This window comes from Euphorbia lathyris, chromosome 4, assembly GCF_963576675.1.
Source record: "Euphorbia lathyris chromosome 4, ddEupLath1.1, whole genome shotgun sequence".
NCBI lineage: Eukaryota > Viridiplantae > Streptophyta > Magnoliopsida > Malpighiales > Euphorbiaceae > Euphorbia > Euphorbia lathyris.
Window position 1 is genome coordinate 87,952,003 of NC_088913.1, and position 14,609 is coordinate 87,966,611.

Here is a 14,609-nt window from a genome sequence, read left to right on the forward strand (position 1 = left end):
CTCATATGTACAAAAAAGTAAGAATCTGAGACACATACACGTGCATATCAATGTTTTCAAATAAAAACTAAATTTATTTTTATTTAAAAATATGATTTTGTAAGAGTGAAAATTTTGATTTATTAACTAGAAAGAGAAAAAAAATTTATTATGAAAACAATATCTTACTGGTTAGTGTTAAACTAAACTATTAACATCATACGTAGGATTTGCTTAAAATAATATCTTGAGAGGATGAATTTATTGTGGATAATGTAAAAAAATATATCTATAAAGTTGATAGTCGGGGTAAATTTTATTTTTAACATTTAAAGTTGTACAACTTTACCTTTAACATTTATAACGAAGAAATTTTTTATCCTCGATCACCTATCGTTGGATCTCGACGTATTGGGTTTGGATGGCCTGAAAAATTTGGAGAGTCTCCATCAGTTTTGTAGTGGGGTCCCTAGTCTCGTCTCTTGAGCTTGTCTTCACGAATATGCTAATGTCTAGATTTTTATGGATATTAGGACTCTCATTTTCCTTATCTTTTGTTTGTTCGCTGTCTCCAACAATTTCCTTCATAGGGATAACTCCAAGGGGGAGGACTTCCAATAATTTTTATTTTTCTTTCCTTGATTATAGTGAAGGACAAGTAGTGTTTTCCTCTACGTTCACTGCACCAAACGATGAAGTATTGAGATTGTACTTTTCAGATCCCTCTATAATGTCTAATCTGCATCAGGTGCGATCACCTGAATCCATTATGAGGACTAAGTTAGTATGAGTATAAAGAATCAAGAAGGGATAGAGAAAAGATTAAGAGAGAGAAATCTCGAATTCCTTACATATACTTGAGATGAAGGTAAAATGTCCTTAATGCCCCTTCTTACTATGACCCGCTTGGGTGTGAGTGGATTTGAGTTATTCATAGGATCTGGTGGATTGTGCTTTTAAATGTGCCTAAATCTATCTATTTATTGAATCTGATGAGTCTGAACTCATTTGTCACATCACAATATAAACATAACGCCATGTTAAGTTTACGAGTCAAAAACATCATAATGCATGAATTAGCGACTTATTAAATAGGATTTGAATAAAAAAATATGAGTTGATATAGTTAATTATTAATAAAATATTTAAAATTATTACTATATTCTCTAATATTTTTATATTTCATCTTTAATGGAACTAATAAACCTATATCTGACTCATGGATCCGATTAGATTGACTCTATTATGATCCAATATATTTTGAATCGGGTTAAATTTGGCTCATTAAATTCACTTTTAAAAAACTAACTACAATTATATTAAGTAATGATTTTAAATTATATCAAACTAATAAAATTAGTACTTAATATATTTTAAAGATTAGAATATATAAATTAGAAGTTTAGAATATATTTTCTAGGGTTTATGATTTATGAATTAGGATTTAGAATTTTTAAATTATAATTTAAAATCATAATATATAGAAAATAATAACATATTAAGAATTAAATTTGATAATATGATTTTATTGTAATTTTATACTTAATTATTGATATTCATGTAATTGACCCATTAAACAATGACTCGATAATCGATACGACACAAACACGGTCCAAATACACCAATTGCCATGGACTATGATGTAAAACTGTCGGAACTTGAGGCTAAGCCCAAGCCCAATCCTAAGCCCATATATGAAGAGCCCAATAAATATCTCCCTCTAAAACTTTCGGTTCAAACCTCACAGCCATAGATAGAACTCGAAAAAGTGGAAGAAATTTCCAGAGTTGAAAACCCATCAACTAGAACAACGGAGATTTTCCCGCCAATTCAAAATCTAGCTTCCTTTGTACCTCTTCACTTTTTCCTCATTTCCGCTGATTTTGAATGAGATTTTGCTTGTCTTCTATAATTGGGGAATAATTAATTTACAACTGAAATTACTAGAATGGAAGCTTCAAGCAGTCGAAGTAGAAAGCCCTTTTCAGATTGCACAAACACAGTTGATGCAGTAAATCCATCTCAATCTTCTTCCACTTCAACCAAAAATTCTTCGTCTATCATCAAACACAGTAAGTTGATAAGCGCAAGCACTAGCAAAACTTCCGTCGCCATCAAACCCAGTAAAACCCAGGCGGAGCCAGCCACTGGATCTAGCACCACCCCTAGCCGCAAAGGCGACGATAAGCTAACGAAACCTAGTGCTGTTTTGGTCCCCTCAGTTTCCACGCCTCCTCGGACTCTGAAACCCTCTTTTCCTGAAGGTAATTTCGTCGTTCTCTTCTTCAATTGGAGCTCAGTTTTTAGGTTTTGAATTGGGGATTCTTCTTTTGTTTTTTTATTTTGTTCTTAATTGGAGCACAATTTTTATCCTCTGATTTACATTTTGAGATTCTCTTCGGAGCTTAGTTTTTAGGTTTTGAATATGGGTTTTCTTCTTCTTCTTTAGGTTCGTGTGCTGCTGCTGTTTTTTTATTCTGTTCGTAATTAGTAATTGTTCCGAGGTTTGATAATGGAGCATAATTGATCCTCTGAGTTGCATTTAAGATGGTATATTCGAGGTTTCTTTAGCGTGATATATAGATTGTGGCTAGCGGTAATGGGTAAGTGCATAGATTGTAAGAATGGGTATTTGATTTAATTGTTTTTTCTTTTCAGTTGGACATATGGCTATTACTATAGTATAAGATTGGGATTCCAAATTTACGTTTGGATGGTCATTTTAAGAATCTAAGATGTTTGGGAATTTGAGATAGATACCATCTGATTTTGAGTTATTGGGTTTCTGTTTTCTCTGGCTGCTTTTATCATCATACTTCACATTGCCTTTTCCATTCATTTTATGCTTGGTAGGTACTGCTAGGCGAGAAGTTTTCGAACCATCTTCAGTTTATGTTCGGAGACAATCTGCTGTTAGAATACAGAGAAAAGAGAAGGAAATTGCTGTCCCTAAGAGTTGCTTTCCTGCAATAAAAACTCGATCCAAGAGGTTTAAATCTTAGTCAATTTTCCCCCCTGATTTGCAACAAGTTATTAGCAATTGATTTGTCTATTTAACTTTGATATGGTAGTTGAAATGCTAGTAATGAATCAGCATCATATTGAAGGAGAATTAGTGTTCAGGGTGAGCATAAAGTGACATACCATGACATTTACTTGATAACTTTAAAGCCTAATGCTTCTTAAAAAGTTTCCCATCTTTCTGAAATGTATGGTTAAATCTAGGCTTTACTTTGGCTTTTGAGATGTTGATGAGCAGGTGGCTTGTGAACTTTCGAATTTTCAATTGATAACATAAAATATACTCCGATGGTATTTATTTAGAGAGATGCATTGGTTTCTACATTCTGCAGACTGGAATTGTTTTGAGGCCTCATTTCAGTTTTTACAAGTGGAAGAGCTGAAGGGATAAAAATGGTAAAAGAAACCGAAAAGTGGCTTGAGTCTAAGTTAGCTGCTAATGATGATTATGGCTTCTAGTAACCTGAATGCTTACACCAATTCGATGACAAGTTGCTGTTTAACTTGAGAACTTTCTCTTGGAATAACATATAAAACACTGCCATTTTCTGTAACTACATATGATAGTTTAATGCCATTTTTTTTACCTCTATACTTACTTTGCCAATTCTGTCTCTAGAGACTTTGAGGATTGATGGAACTAAACATTATTGCCTTGGAACTTTTTCCAGGGACAGAGTGGATGAAGATGGAGTTTCCAGTCTATCCAAATCTTGCCCAGTGCCTAACAGAAAGGTTTGGAGATTCTTACCCATTTGTCATTGCTGCAACTCTTACTTTCATCTGCGGCTTTGATGTCGTTTTACTATAGGAAATCAAATAGTTAATTGTTGCTTCGCTTGGAATGTGGCCTAATATAAACACAACCCCTATAATTGGCATGAAAGCTGATGGACCCCTTGAACTTTGAAATCAACCGATTGGCCTTCTAAAAACTTGCTTAAAATGACATGTTTGCCTCCTCAATTTGCTTAAATTGACCTATTTGGCCCCCTGAACTTGCTTAAGGTTACCAGTTGGTCTCCCTGAACTTATTTAAAGTGACCTGTTGGCCTTTCTGAACTTGCTTGGAGTGATACGGGCTTCAACTTGTCTAAATCTCGACTTGCTTTGTCACATAAGAATTAGGGGGTTAATCATGTCGTTTTAAGCAACTTCAAGAGACTAATCGGTTGTTTTCAAAGTTGGAGGGGTCATTAGACTTTTCTGGACAAGTTTTGGGGGCCTAGAGATGTATTAGGCCTTGGAATTTTGTGGATAGAATTTTGGCATGTATGTCCATGTTCACCAGTGCAATATTTAAAGCTCACATAGACCATTGGAAAGAGTTATACATTGGCATGACTGGTTGGAAGTTGACTTGAGCTACAGAAATTTGGGACTACAATCTTTGGAAGTTGTGCTAATATTGTCTAATTTGTCTTGGATAACTGGAACCTGAACTTGAAACTGTCATATTCATTCTGTTTTGAGGTTAAATCGAATTTCATCCTGCATATGTGCTGCAAATTTCATCCTGTCACCATCAAATCTACGGTTTTTGCTTTTTGCTGAAGATAGGGAAAAAATCATGATAATTAGCATAAAACTTTGTGTTTAGATTTAGCAAATCCTGCCCTCTCTTTGCATAATCTAGACGAACTTCCTGCTTTGAATTTAATAGTGTTCATATTAACAGTTGCTACCATTTTACGATGTTCTCGCAGAAACGACACCAGACCACCCCGACTACCTCTAAGGAAGATGTCGCTATGCATGCCTTACCACAAGATTTTATTGAGCAGCAGAGAGCTTACTTTGCAGAAGTAGATGCTTTCGAACTGTCAGAGGAGGAAGTAGATGCACTTTCCGAGGAGGAAGCTTCTTAAATCGATGAATCGAATCAATACGAGATGAACGAACAAGGACTCGCAACATTGTATAGGTGAGATTAGTTTGATATTCAGCTGAAATTTTCACTAACCAACCATATATTGTAAGCACTTAATACTCAATTCTATGTAGTTTAATGTACTAGGAGAAAGAGAGAGAATGATTCCTTAAGTAAATAAAGACAGCATATTATTACACATTAATGAAGCATAAATCTTCAAATCATAGTACACTCAAGTCCTAAACCTTGATTCCAAATTCATACAAAACAAAAGCTATTTATTTATTTTAATAATTAGGCTTCTCCTTCTCACGGATAGGTCTACCGACTGCCATTAAAGTTCGTGGTCGATTTCATAAAGGTCCTCGAAGTTTACGTTCTTTCAATAAAATCACCTAACTTCACATTTGATTTCAATAAAGTCATTTCATCCAATTTGTACATAAACTTAGCACAAAAGACAATTGACTATATAAGGATGTGTAGTTAACTGTTTTTTGTGCCACATCCAAATTGGCTGGAACGACTCTATTGAAATCAAATTTGAAGTTCGGTAACTCGATTGAAAGAAAGTAAAGTTGAACGATCTTTATTTCAATAGACCCCGAACTTGGGTTTCTCTAGTTGGTTTTCCTGCAATTTTTCCTGACCTCTCCTTGGTTTCCGGTGAGGGGTTTAATGTTGCTCATTTTAACTATAGCGTCAGCAAAATCTTTGAAGAATAGAGGAGGAGCATTAGCATAAGATTGAACAAGGGAATCTGCAGAGTTGTCATCAAAGAGAACTTGATCTGAATGAAGAAGACCTTTCTTGTGGATCAGATTTGTGTAGTAAGAATTGTCAAAATGGTGTGGATTGGGAAAATCAAGAGATGCAAGAACATCATCATTCCCTTTAATTGGGCAAATTTTCTTCAAAGAGTTGGCATAAAGTGGATCAATCTTAGAATCACCATAGATATGACCTCTAAATGATGTGCACCTTGAAAATCCTATGGTATGTGCACCTGCAATCCGTACAAAATATCAGAGTAATATGGTTATTTTGTATTGTATTAGGCCTAAAAACTATACGGAACCCATAAAGTTATCTGTTTTGGTCACTTTGCCCTCCGAACTTAAGAGATGATCCATTAGCCACTCTAACTTTTTGAAAGTGACATAATGTGTTTCTTATTTTTCTTTAATCGGAGAAGATTTTGACCACTCGCCTTTCAATTGTCTTCTGATATACAATGTGACTTTCAAATTTTTTTTTTTTTTTATCAATTCTTAGAGTATATTTTGCAATAGACTCTCTAAACTTATATACATTTTGAAATATATATCTCAAAGGCTATGTTGCATTTTGTTTATAAAAAGAAAAGTCATATTGCATATAGGAAGTCAACTGAAAGATAGACGAGTCGTTCTTATGGGTCAATATCTTCTCCGATTGAGAAAAAAATAAGAGGCATGTTATGTCACTTTTAAGGAGTTAGAGTGGTCAATAGATTGTCCGTTAAATTCGGGAGACAGCGTGACCAAAGATGACAATTTTACGGGGCTATGTATAGTTTAGGCTAAATTATTTTATAGAAAAGCATAAAAAATATCAATTTATCACCCATAAATCACGAGAGACCGCTGTAAACACGCTTATCAGTGAATCTAGATCCGTAATTGAGAATTAGTAATAAGGATAAGAGTTTACCTGAAAGAACAACCATGTCCTTGAAAGAGAGACCTTGTACGGAGAAACTTGTTACGAGAGCTTTAAGATCAGAAGAAGGTGGAGGTATGGATTTGTTGGCAAGGTCTTTACTTGCTGTAAGAGAATCTCTTCTTCCCAACCCAACCTTCCAATTAGGTCCACCCATCTGTATTTAATAATAGTTTTTTTTATAAAAAGAGAAACACAAATACGTAGTTTTGTGTGAAATTTTAGTTCTGTAGGTTTCAAAACTTCGTAGTTTTGTGTTAAAGAAATTTCAAATAAAAATAGTTAATGACTTGTCCGGGACCAAAATACATTAACATGATTAACGACTTGTTCGTGAGCAAAGCTGTGAACAAATAAGCGAGCAGCTCACAAACAAGATGTCGATCGAGCTCGTCTGTTTTCTACCAAGCCGAGTATGAGCAGGTTAAAGCTTGGTTTAGTTTGGCTCGATTGCAACACTACCCGAGTACAATAAATGTTCTCAAAATTAAGTAAGTTTCTAGTTAAAAAGAACTTACAAAAACGACCGAATCTCGAGCTACTCGCGAGCAAAACTCATAAACAAATGGACATAGTTAACAACTTGCTCACCAACAAAACTCGTGAATAAATAAATGAGCAGCTCGCGTGCAGCTCATAAACACAAAATGTGAGCTCGATCTCGAACTCGACTTCTTCTATTTTTTATCGAGCCGAGCATGAGTAAGCTAAAACTCCGTTCGACTCGACTCTATTACAATCTTACCCGGAATACGATAAAAGCTCTCAAAATTGAGTAAGTTTGTAGTTAAATGGAACTTACCAAAACGACAGAGTCTCGAGCAGCTAAGGCAACAATATCAGCACAAGAAACAACACCAGGACATGCACTTTCTAAGCTATCTTTAATGTCATCAATGATAAAATATCCCCTGATTGAGTTTATGTTTGGAACTGCTGTTTTCTCTCCCACAAATGTTGCATTATCATCCAGCAAGATTGATCCGTCACACCCCTATTTACATTACAATTCAAATCAATAATCATCAAACATTTTATTCAATCAAAAAAAAAAAAAAAAAACAATCACTGATTTTTTATTGTTAAAACGAATTCGTTTATTTTTTTAGTATATATATACATGTTAAGAATGTGTCGTTTTGAACGAACTTAAGAAATTTATCCCCTATCCTGTATTAATCAAAGTTTGATTTTATAATTAAATATAAACTTAACGAGCTAATTAATCACCTCTAACCTTAATTTATCAGAAACAGAGGAACTAAAACCATCTATAATAGAGGTAGTTCCGACAGGCGGGAGGTTTCTTTATCTCCGCCCGTATTACACGTGACACTAACATAGCCTTAAGTTGATTGCTCTATCTATCTCAATCAACATTATTAACGAAAAATGTGAATGACCGACGATGCTTAACCCGAACAACAATGACTAACCTGAACAAAGCAGTCATGAAAATGCATCCTGAGTAAGGATGCCCCATTACGTGTTTCATTCTTCAAAGCTTCCGCAACTCCTGCACGAACTATAGACTCTGCTTTCGGGCAACTAGACGAGTAATAATCCCCTGAAAGCTGGGCCATGGCATCAAAAGCTGCACAAGCAGCAACTAAGAAGATCAACAAAGTTTTGTAAAAGGCCATATTATCAATCAAGCAATAGATCTTGATTTCAGATGGAAAGAGTATATTCATCATAGCTTAGCTTCTCCATAATTTATAGTACTAATGCTCATTAATTCATAATAGAATCATTTCCCATTAATAGGATAAATTACATACATTGACCTCTCAACTTTATTCTTACTTTCATGGCTTATCAAAAAGATTGATTGGCTCCTGAACTTTCAAATGTTCTGATAGTCTCTTAACTTGCATAAAATATCTAGATACTCTCACTTTGTGTAAAATATAATCAATTAATTACTCGGTTGTAAAAAAAAATAAGCTGTATGCGGAAGCTCTGGTGATACACGTGCATTAAAATGTTATTACATAATTCACAGAATAAATTAAAACATATTAAAAGGAAGTTCTTACTTTATAAACTGTAAACTTATCTTCTCTAAAATTAGAACCGCCTACCCCGACCTTGGTCGTTTTACTTTTTCAAGACACGTGCAACACACCTTTCTCACATAACTTACTTTTTTTTTTGCAACCAAATGAGCAATTGATTACATTTTACACAAATGGAGACACTTTGAAAGTCCATGGGACAAATGATGTCAGTGGCAAATACAGAATTGTTCGGTTGGGGGGCCGATTGTATACGTGGTGTGTAAATTTTTTTTTTTACTAAAGTGTCTAAGAGAAAAAAATCGGATTTAGGGAGGGCCAAAAAAATTAGAAAGTTAGGTTTAAAAAGGTCGTAACAGACAAAAAAACAATTAGAAATTTGGATTTAATGAGGGCCTAACAGGCTAAAAAATTAGAAATTTGGAGTCTAACAGGCCAAAAAAATTGGAATTTTAGATTTAGAGAGAACCTAACAAGACCTGAGCCAATTTTGGGATGCTAATTCAGCACCCAATCTAAATTTCTTGGAAATAGGAGAACCAGAATACCACAACACCTTAAATTTTGTAGAGACAGAGAGACCGAAACTACTTCTGACCATGGTGGTTCCGGTGGCCAGAGGAGCCCGGCCTCCCTGTTTCCGCCCCTGAATGATGTATTAAGCCTTACTAATATAATGTCCTCTTTTAATGCTTATTAAAATGACCACTTGAATAAGGTAACTCTTCATTGCAGAGTTTATGGAAATATTATTCTAAAAAACTTTAATTCTTGAACTTTTTGGTTTGAAGGACATTTAGCGTTTGTATGATAAAGAGAAAAAATGATTGTTTAAGGAGTGAAACTTCCAAAATATTGATTTGGAAAATCTAAAATGACGGTTTTACGAGAAATGTGGTTGTAAACAACTTTAATCATTGGATTTTTTCATTTTGAAACTGTGATCGATATTTTTAACTTGATCAACAGTAAAATAGAACATTATGTTAGTAAAAATTTATAGTTCAACGGATATATAATGTATAATTTTGTAATTTAAGAGTCATAATTAAATATACGGATCACAAACTTCAATGACTGTGGTTGTCTTTTACGCAATAAAATGTAAAAGATGCAAGCAATAATATTTTGATATTTTTATTAGAACTTAAAAATAGGAATGAGCATCGATTTGATTACTAATTTAAACCGAACTATTGGTTAATCTAACCGATTTTCTTTAAAATTAAAACCAAATCGAACCAAAGTAAGTTTTATAATCGAATATAACCAAACTGAATTTTATCAGTTCGGTTCAATTATTATAATAAATATTAAAATAAACAAAAGAATGAGAAAATAGTAGTATATTAATTGTAAATATATTAAATAACTAAGTAAAATCATAAAAATATAAAATAAATACTATATATACACATACAAAATATATTTTATATTATATGTCTAATTCGTTTCGATTTTCAGTTATATTGAATTTCTTTTAGAATAACCGAAATGATAATTAATAACCAAATTATTTTATTTTCAAAATTAGAACAAACCAAACTAAATAAATAATTTGATCAAATTATAATTTCAATTCGGTTTGGTTCGATTCGGTTCGTTCCGCTATTGATTATTTTTGCTAACCTCTAATTTGAAGGGAATATTTCTTCCTAATATATCATGACATTCTCTTAAGTGGCCATATGCATATTATTATTGTGGTTGGTTTACATTTAAGTATACATAGTTTACTTTAGATAATTTAATTAATCCTCTAATTAAGAAACTATCTCCTAATTCACATATTTAATTAATTTGTAATTTTATGAGCTAATGGATGTTTCTATTAATTGAAGAGTGGTTAGGAAAAATATAAATTTAAATATAGAGAAGAGTTTCTTTCAAGGGTTGTTGAAAATATTTTTTCATGGTAAGCAACAAAATGTATTAAAGTATTTAATTACATTCCCAACATTTTATCTTGGATAAGGTGCAGAAATACTTTAAACATTTATAACTAAAAGCAATTTTATTCCTAACATTTAAAATGATGTAATTTTACCATTGACATTAGCAATCAAGAGAAATTTTACCCCTAACATTGATCAATTGGATCAATTTGAGAAATAATTTATTAAACTGTCTTCTCAATCATAAATATTGTCATTTTCACTTCACATGTATATCATTTTATCATTAATTAGTAATAGATCACAACCATATGATTAGATGTGAAAAAAAAATAAAAAAATAAAAAATTGTATTTTGTATAAGTTTGACACAAAAAATTCAAATATTTCATCGAATTTAAAAATATTGATCTCCAATTCTATTATTAAATTATAAAAAGTATTAATTTTTTTTAGAATCAATTGATATTCAATTCGCACAGGATAAAGAAAAAACCACTTGTGTTTTATAATTATGTGTGAAATTGTCCCAAATTGATTTTGGCTGTCAACTTCATGGATAAAATTGCATCATTTTAGATATTAGAGATAAAAATATTCCTGGTTATAAATGATATGAGTATTTTTATACCTTTTCCTTTTTATTTTTGTTACTAATGACATTTTTTATACAATATTAAATAATTATGACTTCCGACATTTCTCTTGCTTTTAGTATAGCGCGCGGGTCCCTACGAAAAGCCCACGCGGTGAGCTACTACCTCCGTTTCGTATTACATGTCTTTCTAGAGATTCATTTTTATTTCATATTACATGTCATTTTATATGATCAGTACACATTAAGTCATCATTTTTTCTACTATAAAACACGGGTTTACGAAAATTAATTAGCATAATGGACTTATTATAGAATAAATAAATATTAGAATCAATAAATAAGGGCAACAATGTCTTTATTTTAATATCCTTAATTTATGTATAACTCTCTAAAAAGTCATGTAATATGAAACAGATGGAGTAATAAATTACTTTGTTGTGTTTCTACACAATATATTCAATCAAATAATTATTGATAGTATTTGTATATATATTTATATTTTAACATCAATTATCTCACCAATGAAGTGGTATATATTTATCTTTTAAATTTTTTATTAGTCGGAATGTATTATTTTCAATAAATACAGTAAATTTTATTAACTAAAGATATTTAAACAGAAAAATATCCCTTATTGTATCTTTTATATATATATAAAAGTTGGGCCAAATTTATTCATCTTATTTTAAAGGGTCAAATATATGAATATTATAAGTATAAACTAAGTCATATAGAAATGAGAGAATTACACACAAATTCATCTTTTAAAAACTATTTACAACCATGTCGAGTCATCATTTTGAATTATGTGAAATTAGTAAAATCATTACTTTTAATATATTTTAAGGATTAGAATTTATAAATTAGAAGTTTAGAATATATTTTCTAGGCTTTATAATTTATGAATTGGAGTCTAGAATTTTTAAATTATAGTATAAAATCATAATATATGGAGAATAATGATATATTAAAAAGGGTAAATTCCAAAAAAAACCTATGTGGTTTCATGTTCTTCCAAAAAAATCCTTGTGGTTTGTTTTTATCAAAAAAAACCCCTGTGGTTTACGCCGTTACCCAAAAAACGGAAAATGGCTTAACACCGTTAAAAAAGCTGACGTGGCACAAGGGTAAAATTGGAAAATCAATTTTTTTTTTATTTTTTTCCTCTCTCTCTCCTCCTTCTTCTTCCTTCTTCCTCCTACTTCTTCTTCTTCTTCTTCTTCTTCTTCTTCTTCTTCTCTCCTTCTCCTTCTTCTTCCCCTCTTCTCTCCTTCTTCTTCCTTTTTCTTCTTCCTCCTCCTCCTTCTTCTTCTTTTTCTTGTATTTTTTTTATTTCCGATACTCGAAGAAATCTGGAAATTTCCGAAATCTGGAAATTTCCAGATAATCTCCAGATTTCTTCGGTTCCAGATTTCCAGAGAGAGAGAAAAGAGAGTAAATAATCACAAAATCATTCAAGTATGAAATACATTTGAGCATTCATGATAATTTAATTTAAATATATAAAATCTTCAACTAACAGACTGAACTATGAGAATGTTTTAATTTAAATCCATTTCACAATACATAAAAACAGACGTTTTCTTTCATTTTCCTCCACTTTCTCAGCAACCAAACAGAAATTTCAGAGAAAAAGAGGGAGAGAGAGATTAAAAAAAAACCAGACCTAATAGAACCACTAGCAAACTGAGCTATAAGAGTGTTTTAAATCAATTTCACAAAGAAAATCAAAACTCATTTCCCCTCATTTTCCTCCGTTTTCTCAATAACCAAACAGGAATTTCAGAGAGAGAGAGAGAAAAACAGAGCGAATAAAACCACTAGCAGACTGAGCTATAAGAATGTCTTTAATCAATTTCACAAAGAAAATCAAAACTCATTTTCCTCCGTTTTCTCAGTAGCCAAACACGAATTTCAGAGAGAAAGAGAGAGAGAGAGAGAGATTAAAAAAATAAAATTACCAGAGCAATAAAACCACTAGCAGACTGAGCTAAAGAATGTCATAAATCAATTATATCACAAAAAAACCACCACCGCAACCCCTCTGTTTCTACTAAAATGCGCAACACAATCACCGGCGCCCATTTTTTTTACAGAAGAAGAACAAGGAGGAAGAAGAAAAGGAAGAAGGAAGAAGATGAAGGATGAGAGAGATGGAAAAAAAAAAAAAATTCGATTTTTCAATTTTACCCCTGTGCTACGTCAGCTTTTTAACAGTGTTAAACCATTTTCCGTTTTTCGGGTAACGGCGTAAACCACAGGGGTTTTTTTTTGGTAAAAACAAACCACAAGGGTTTTTTTGGAAGAACATGAAACCACATGGGTTTTTTTTGGAATTTACCCTATTAAAAATTAAGTTTGGTGATATGACTTAATTATAATTTTATACTTAATTATGATCTTCATGTATTTGACCCGATAGAAATAGGCCGATTTAAGTAGGTCTAGAATCGGGCCAAACTGAATGTTATTTTTTTTTTGAGAAAATTACATTAGACATCAAGTATTAATAAAAATTTACAATTAATTCAAATCTCATTCTTATTTCTATCAAATCACTCTTAGTTTATTTTGTTTTTGTCAAATCTAGCAGTTAAGCCTATATTATAGGGTTCAACAACTGCTTTCTTTCATCTCTTTCCTTACATTCCGGAAACAACGAAAAGAAAGAAACAAGCCATAAGATAGTTTGGACTAAAGACTACTCTCCATTATTCTTTCTTCTTCCTGTTGTCAATTAACAGTCATAACTCTTCCATAATAAATATACCCTTCAGTATCTATTTCAGTTTTATTCACAGAGTATTAACTTTTTCTTTGTCTTCTTTAGTTATTTTTTTCTCCCACCGAATTATGGAATCCGGAACTCAAAGCCTTAACATTAAAAAATGGCAAGTCATGATTCTATATATCTGAACAATAATATTTAATTTGGTAGAAATACTAGAATTTGGAATAGAATGACAAAAGAATGCGGATATAAATTGATATTCAGAAAAAAATAATGTTGAAGTGAACAATTACTATTGTTTTTGTTGTCGTTCTGAGAAAAATAACATGATAATATACCCGAAAATTATATTGTTCATCAGAATTTACAATATGAAATGGAAATTTAGAAGAGTTATAGAGTTTCATGATTTTTTTTTTGAGTATGCAAAACCAGAAGTTCAAGAAGTATTGTGATTGCTATTTAAATCATGGATATTAGAAAAACAAAAAAAAAATTCCGATGTGCAAATGAGTGGGAGTGATGCAGTTTTGTTTTCATTCACAAGATGCACTTGACATTTTCAATATATATTTAAGTTATTTGATATAATAAGAATTAAACTCAATGATGTGAGAGATATGTATTTATTTTGATCAATTGTGAGTTTTATGTAACCAACCCTTTTTTTTTTCGGTCCAGACCCGATTCATAGGATGCAGATTTGGACGGACCGGGTGAATACCCAGGCCCAAGAACATGCCTAGTACTGCCTAGATGGTGGGTAAGAAATAGGGAAAATCAGGCCTCAGCC

General features: G+C 32.1%; 2 protein-coding genes across 2 annotated transcripts; one reads left to right on the plus strand and one right to left on the minus strand.

Moving 5' to 3' along the window:
• The first annotated feature begins 1,731 nt into the window (after nucleotides 1–1,731).
• On the plus strand, nucleotides 1,732–5,097 carry LOC136226996 (uncharacterized). The gene is made up of 4 exons (XM_066015716.1): nucleotides 1,732–2,243; nucleotides 2,833–2,968; nucleotides 3,672–3,735; nucleotides 4,707–5,097. Exons 1-4 carry the CDS (start codon nucleotides 1,928–1,930, stop codon nucleotides 4,866–4,868), a joined length of 678 nt encoding a protein of 225 aa, XP_065871788.1. The 5' UTR covers nucleotides 1,732–1,927; the 3' UTR covers nucleotides 4,869–5,097.
• LOC136226995 (peroxidase P7-like) lies at nucleotides 5,025–8,262 on the minus strand. Its single transcript, XM_066015715.1, has 4 exons — nucleotides 8,011–8,262; nucleotides 7,377–7,568; nucleotides 6,566–6,731; nucleotides 5,025–5,879 (listed from the first exon to the last, which is right to left on the minus strand). The coding sequence occupies exons 1-4, from the start codon at nucleotides 8,215–8,217 to the stop codon at nucleotides 5,494–5,496; spliced, it is 951 nt and encodes a 316-aa protein (XP_065871787.1). The 5' UTR covers nucleotides 8,218–8,262; the 3' UTR covers nucleotides 5,025–5,493.
• Nucleotides 8,263–14,609: the final 6,347 nt, after the last annotated feature.

Excerpts from the sequence above, each read along its gene's own strand:
- LOC136226996 (XM_066015716.1), top strand. The coding sequence starts at position 1,928 with ATGGAAGCTTCAAGCAGTCGAAGTAGAAAGCCCTTTTCAGATTGCACA. Across the intron at positions 2,969-3,671 it reads ATAAAAACTCGATCCAAGAG|GGACAGAGTGGATGAAGATG; the intron begins GTTTAAATCTTA and ends AACTTTTTCCAG. Across the intron at positions 3,736-4,706 it reads GCCCAGTGCCTAACAGAAAG|AAACGACACCAGACCACCCC; the intron begins GTTTGGAGATTC and ends ATGTTCTCGCAG.
- LOC136226995 (XM_066015715.1), bottom strand. The coding sequence starts at position 8,217 with ATGGCCTTTTACAAAACTTTGTTGATCTTCTTAGTTGCTGCTTGTGCA. Across the intron at positions 7,569-8,010 it reads TTCATGACTGCTTTGTTCAG|GGGTGTGACGGATCAATCTT; the intron begins GTTAGTCATTGT and ends TAATGTAAATAG. Across the intron at positions 5,880-6,565 it reads GGACATGGTTGTTCTTTCAG|GTGCACATACCATAGGATTT; the intron begins GTAAACTCTTAT and ends TACGGATTGCAG.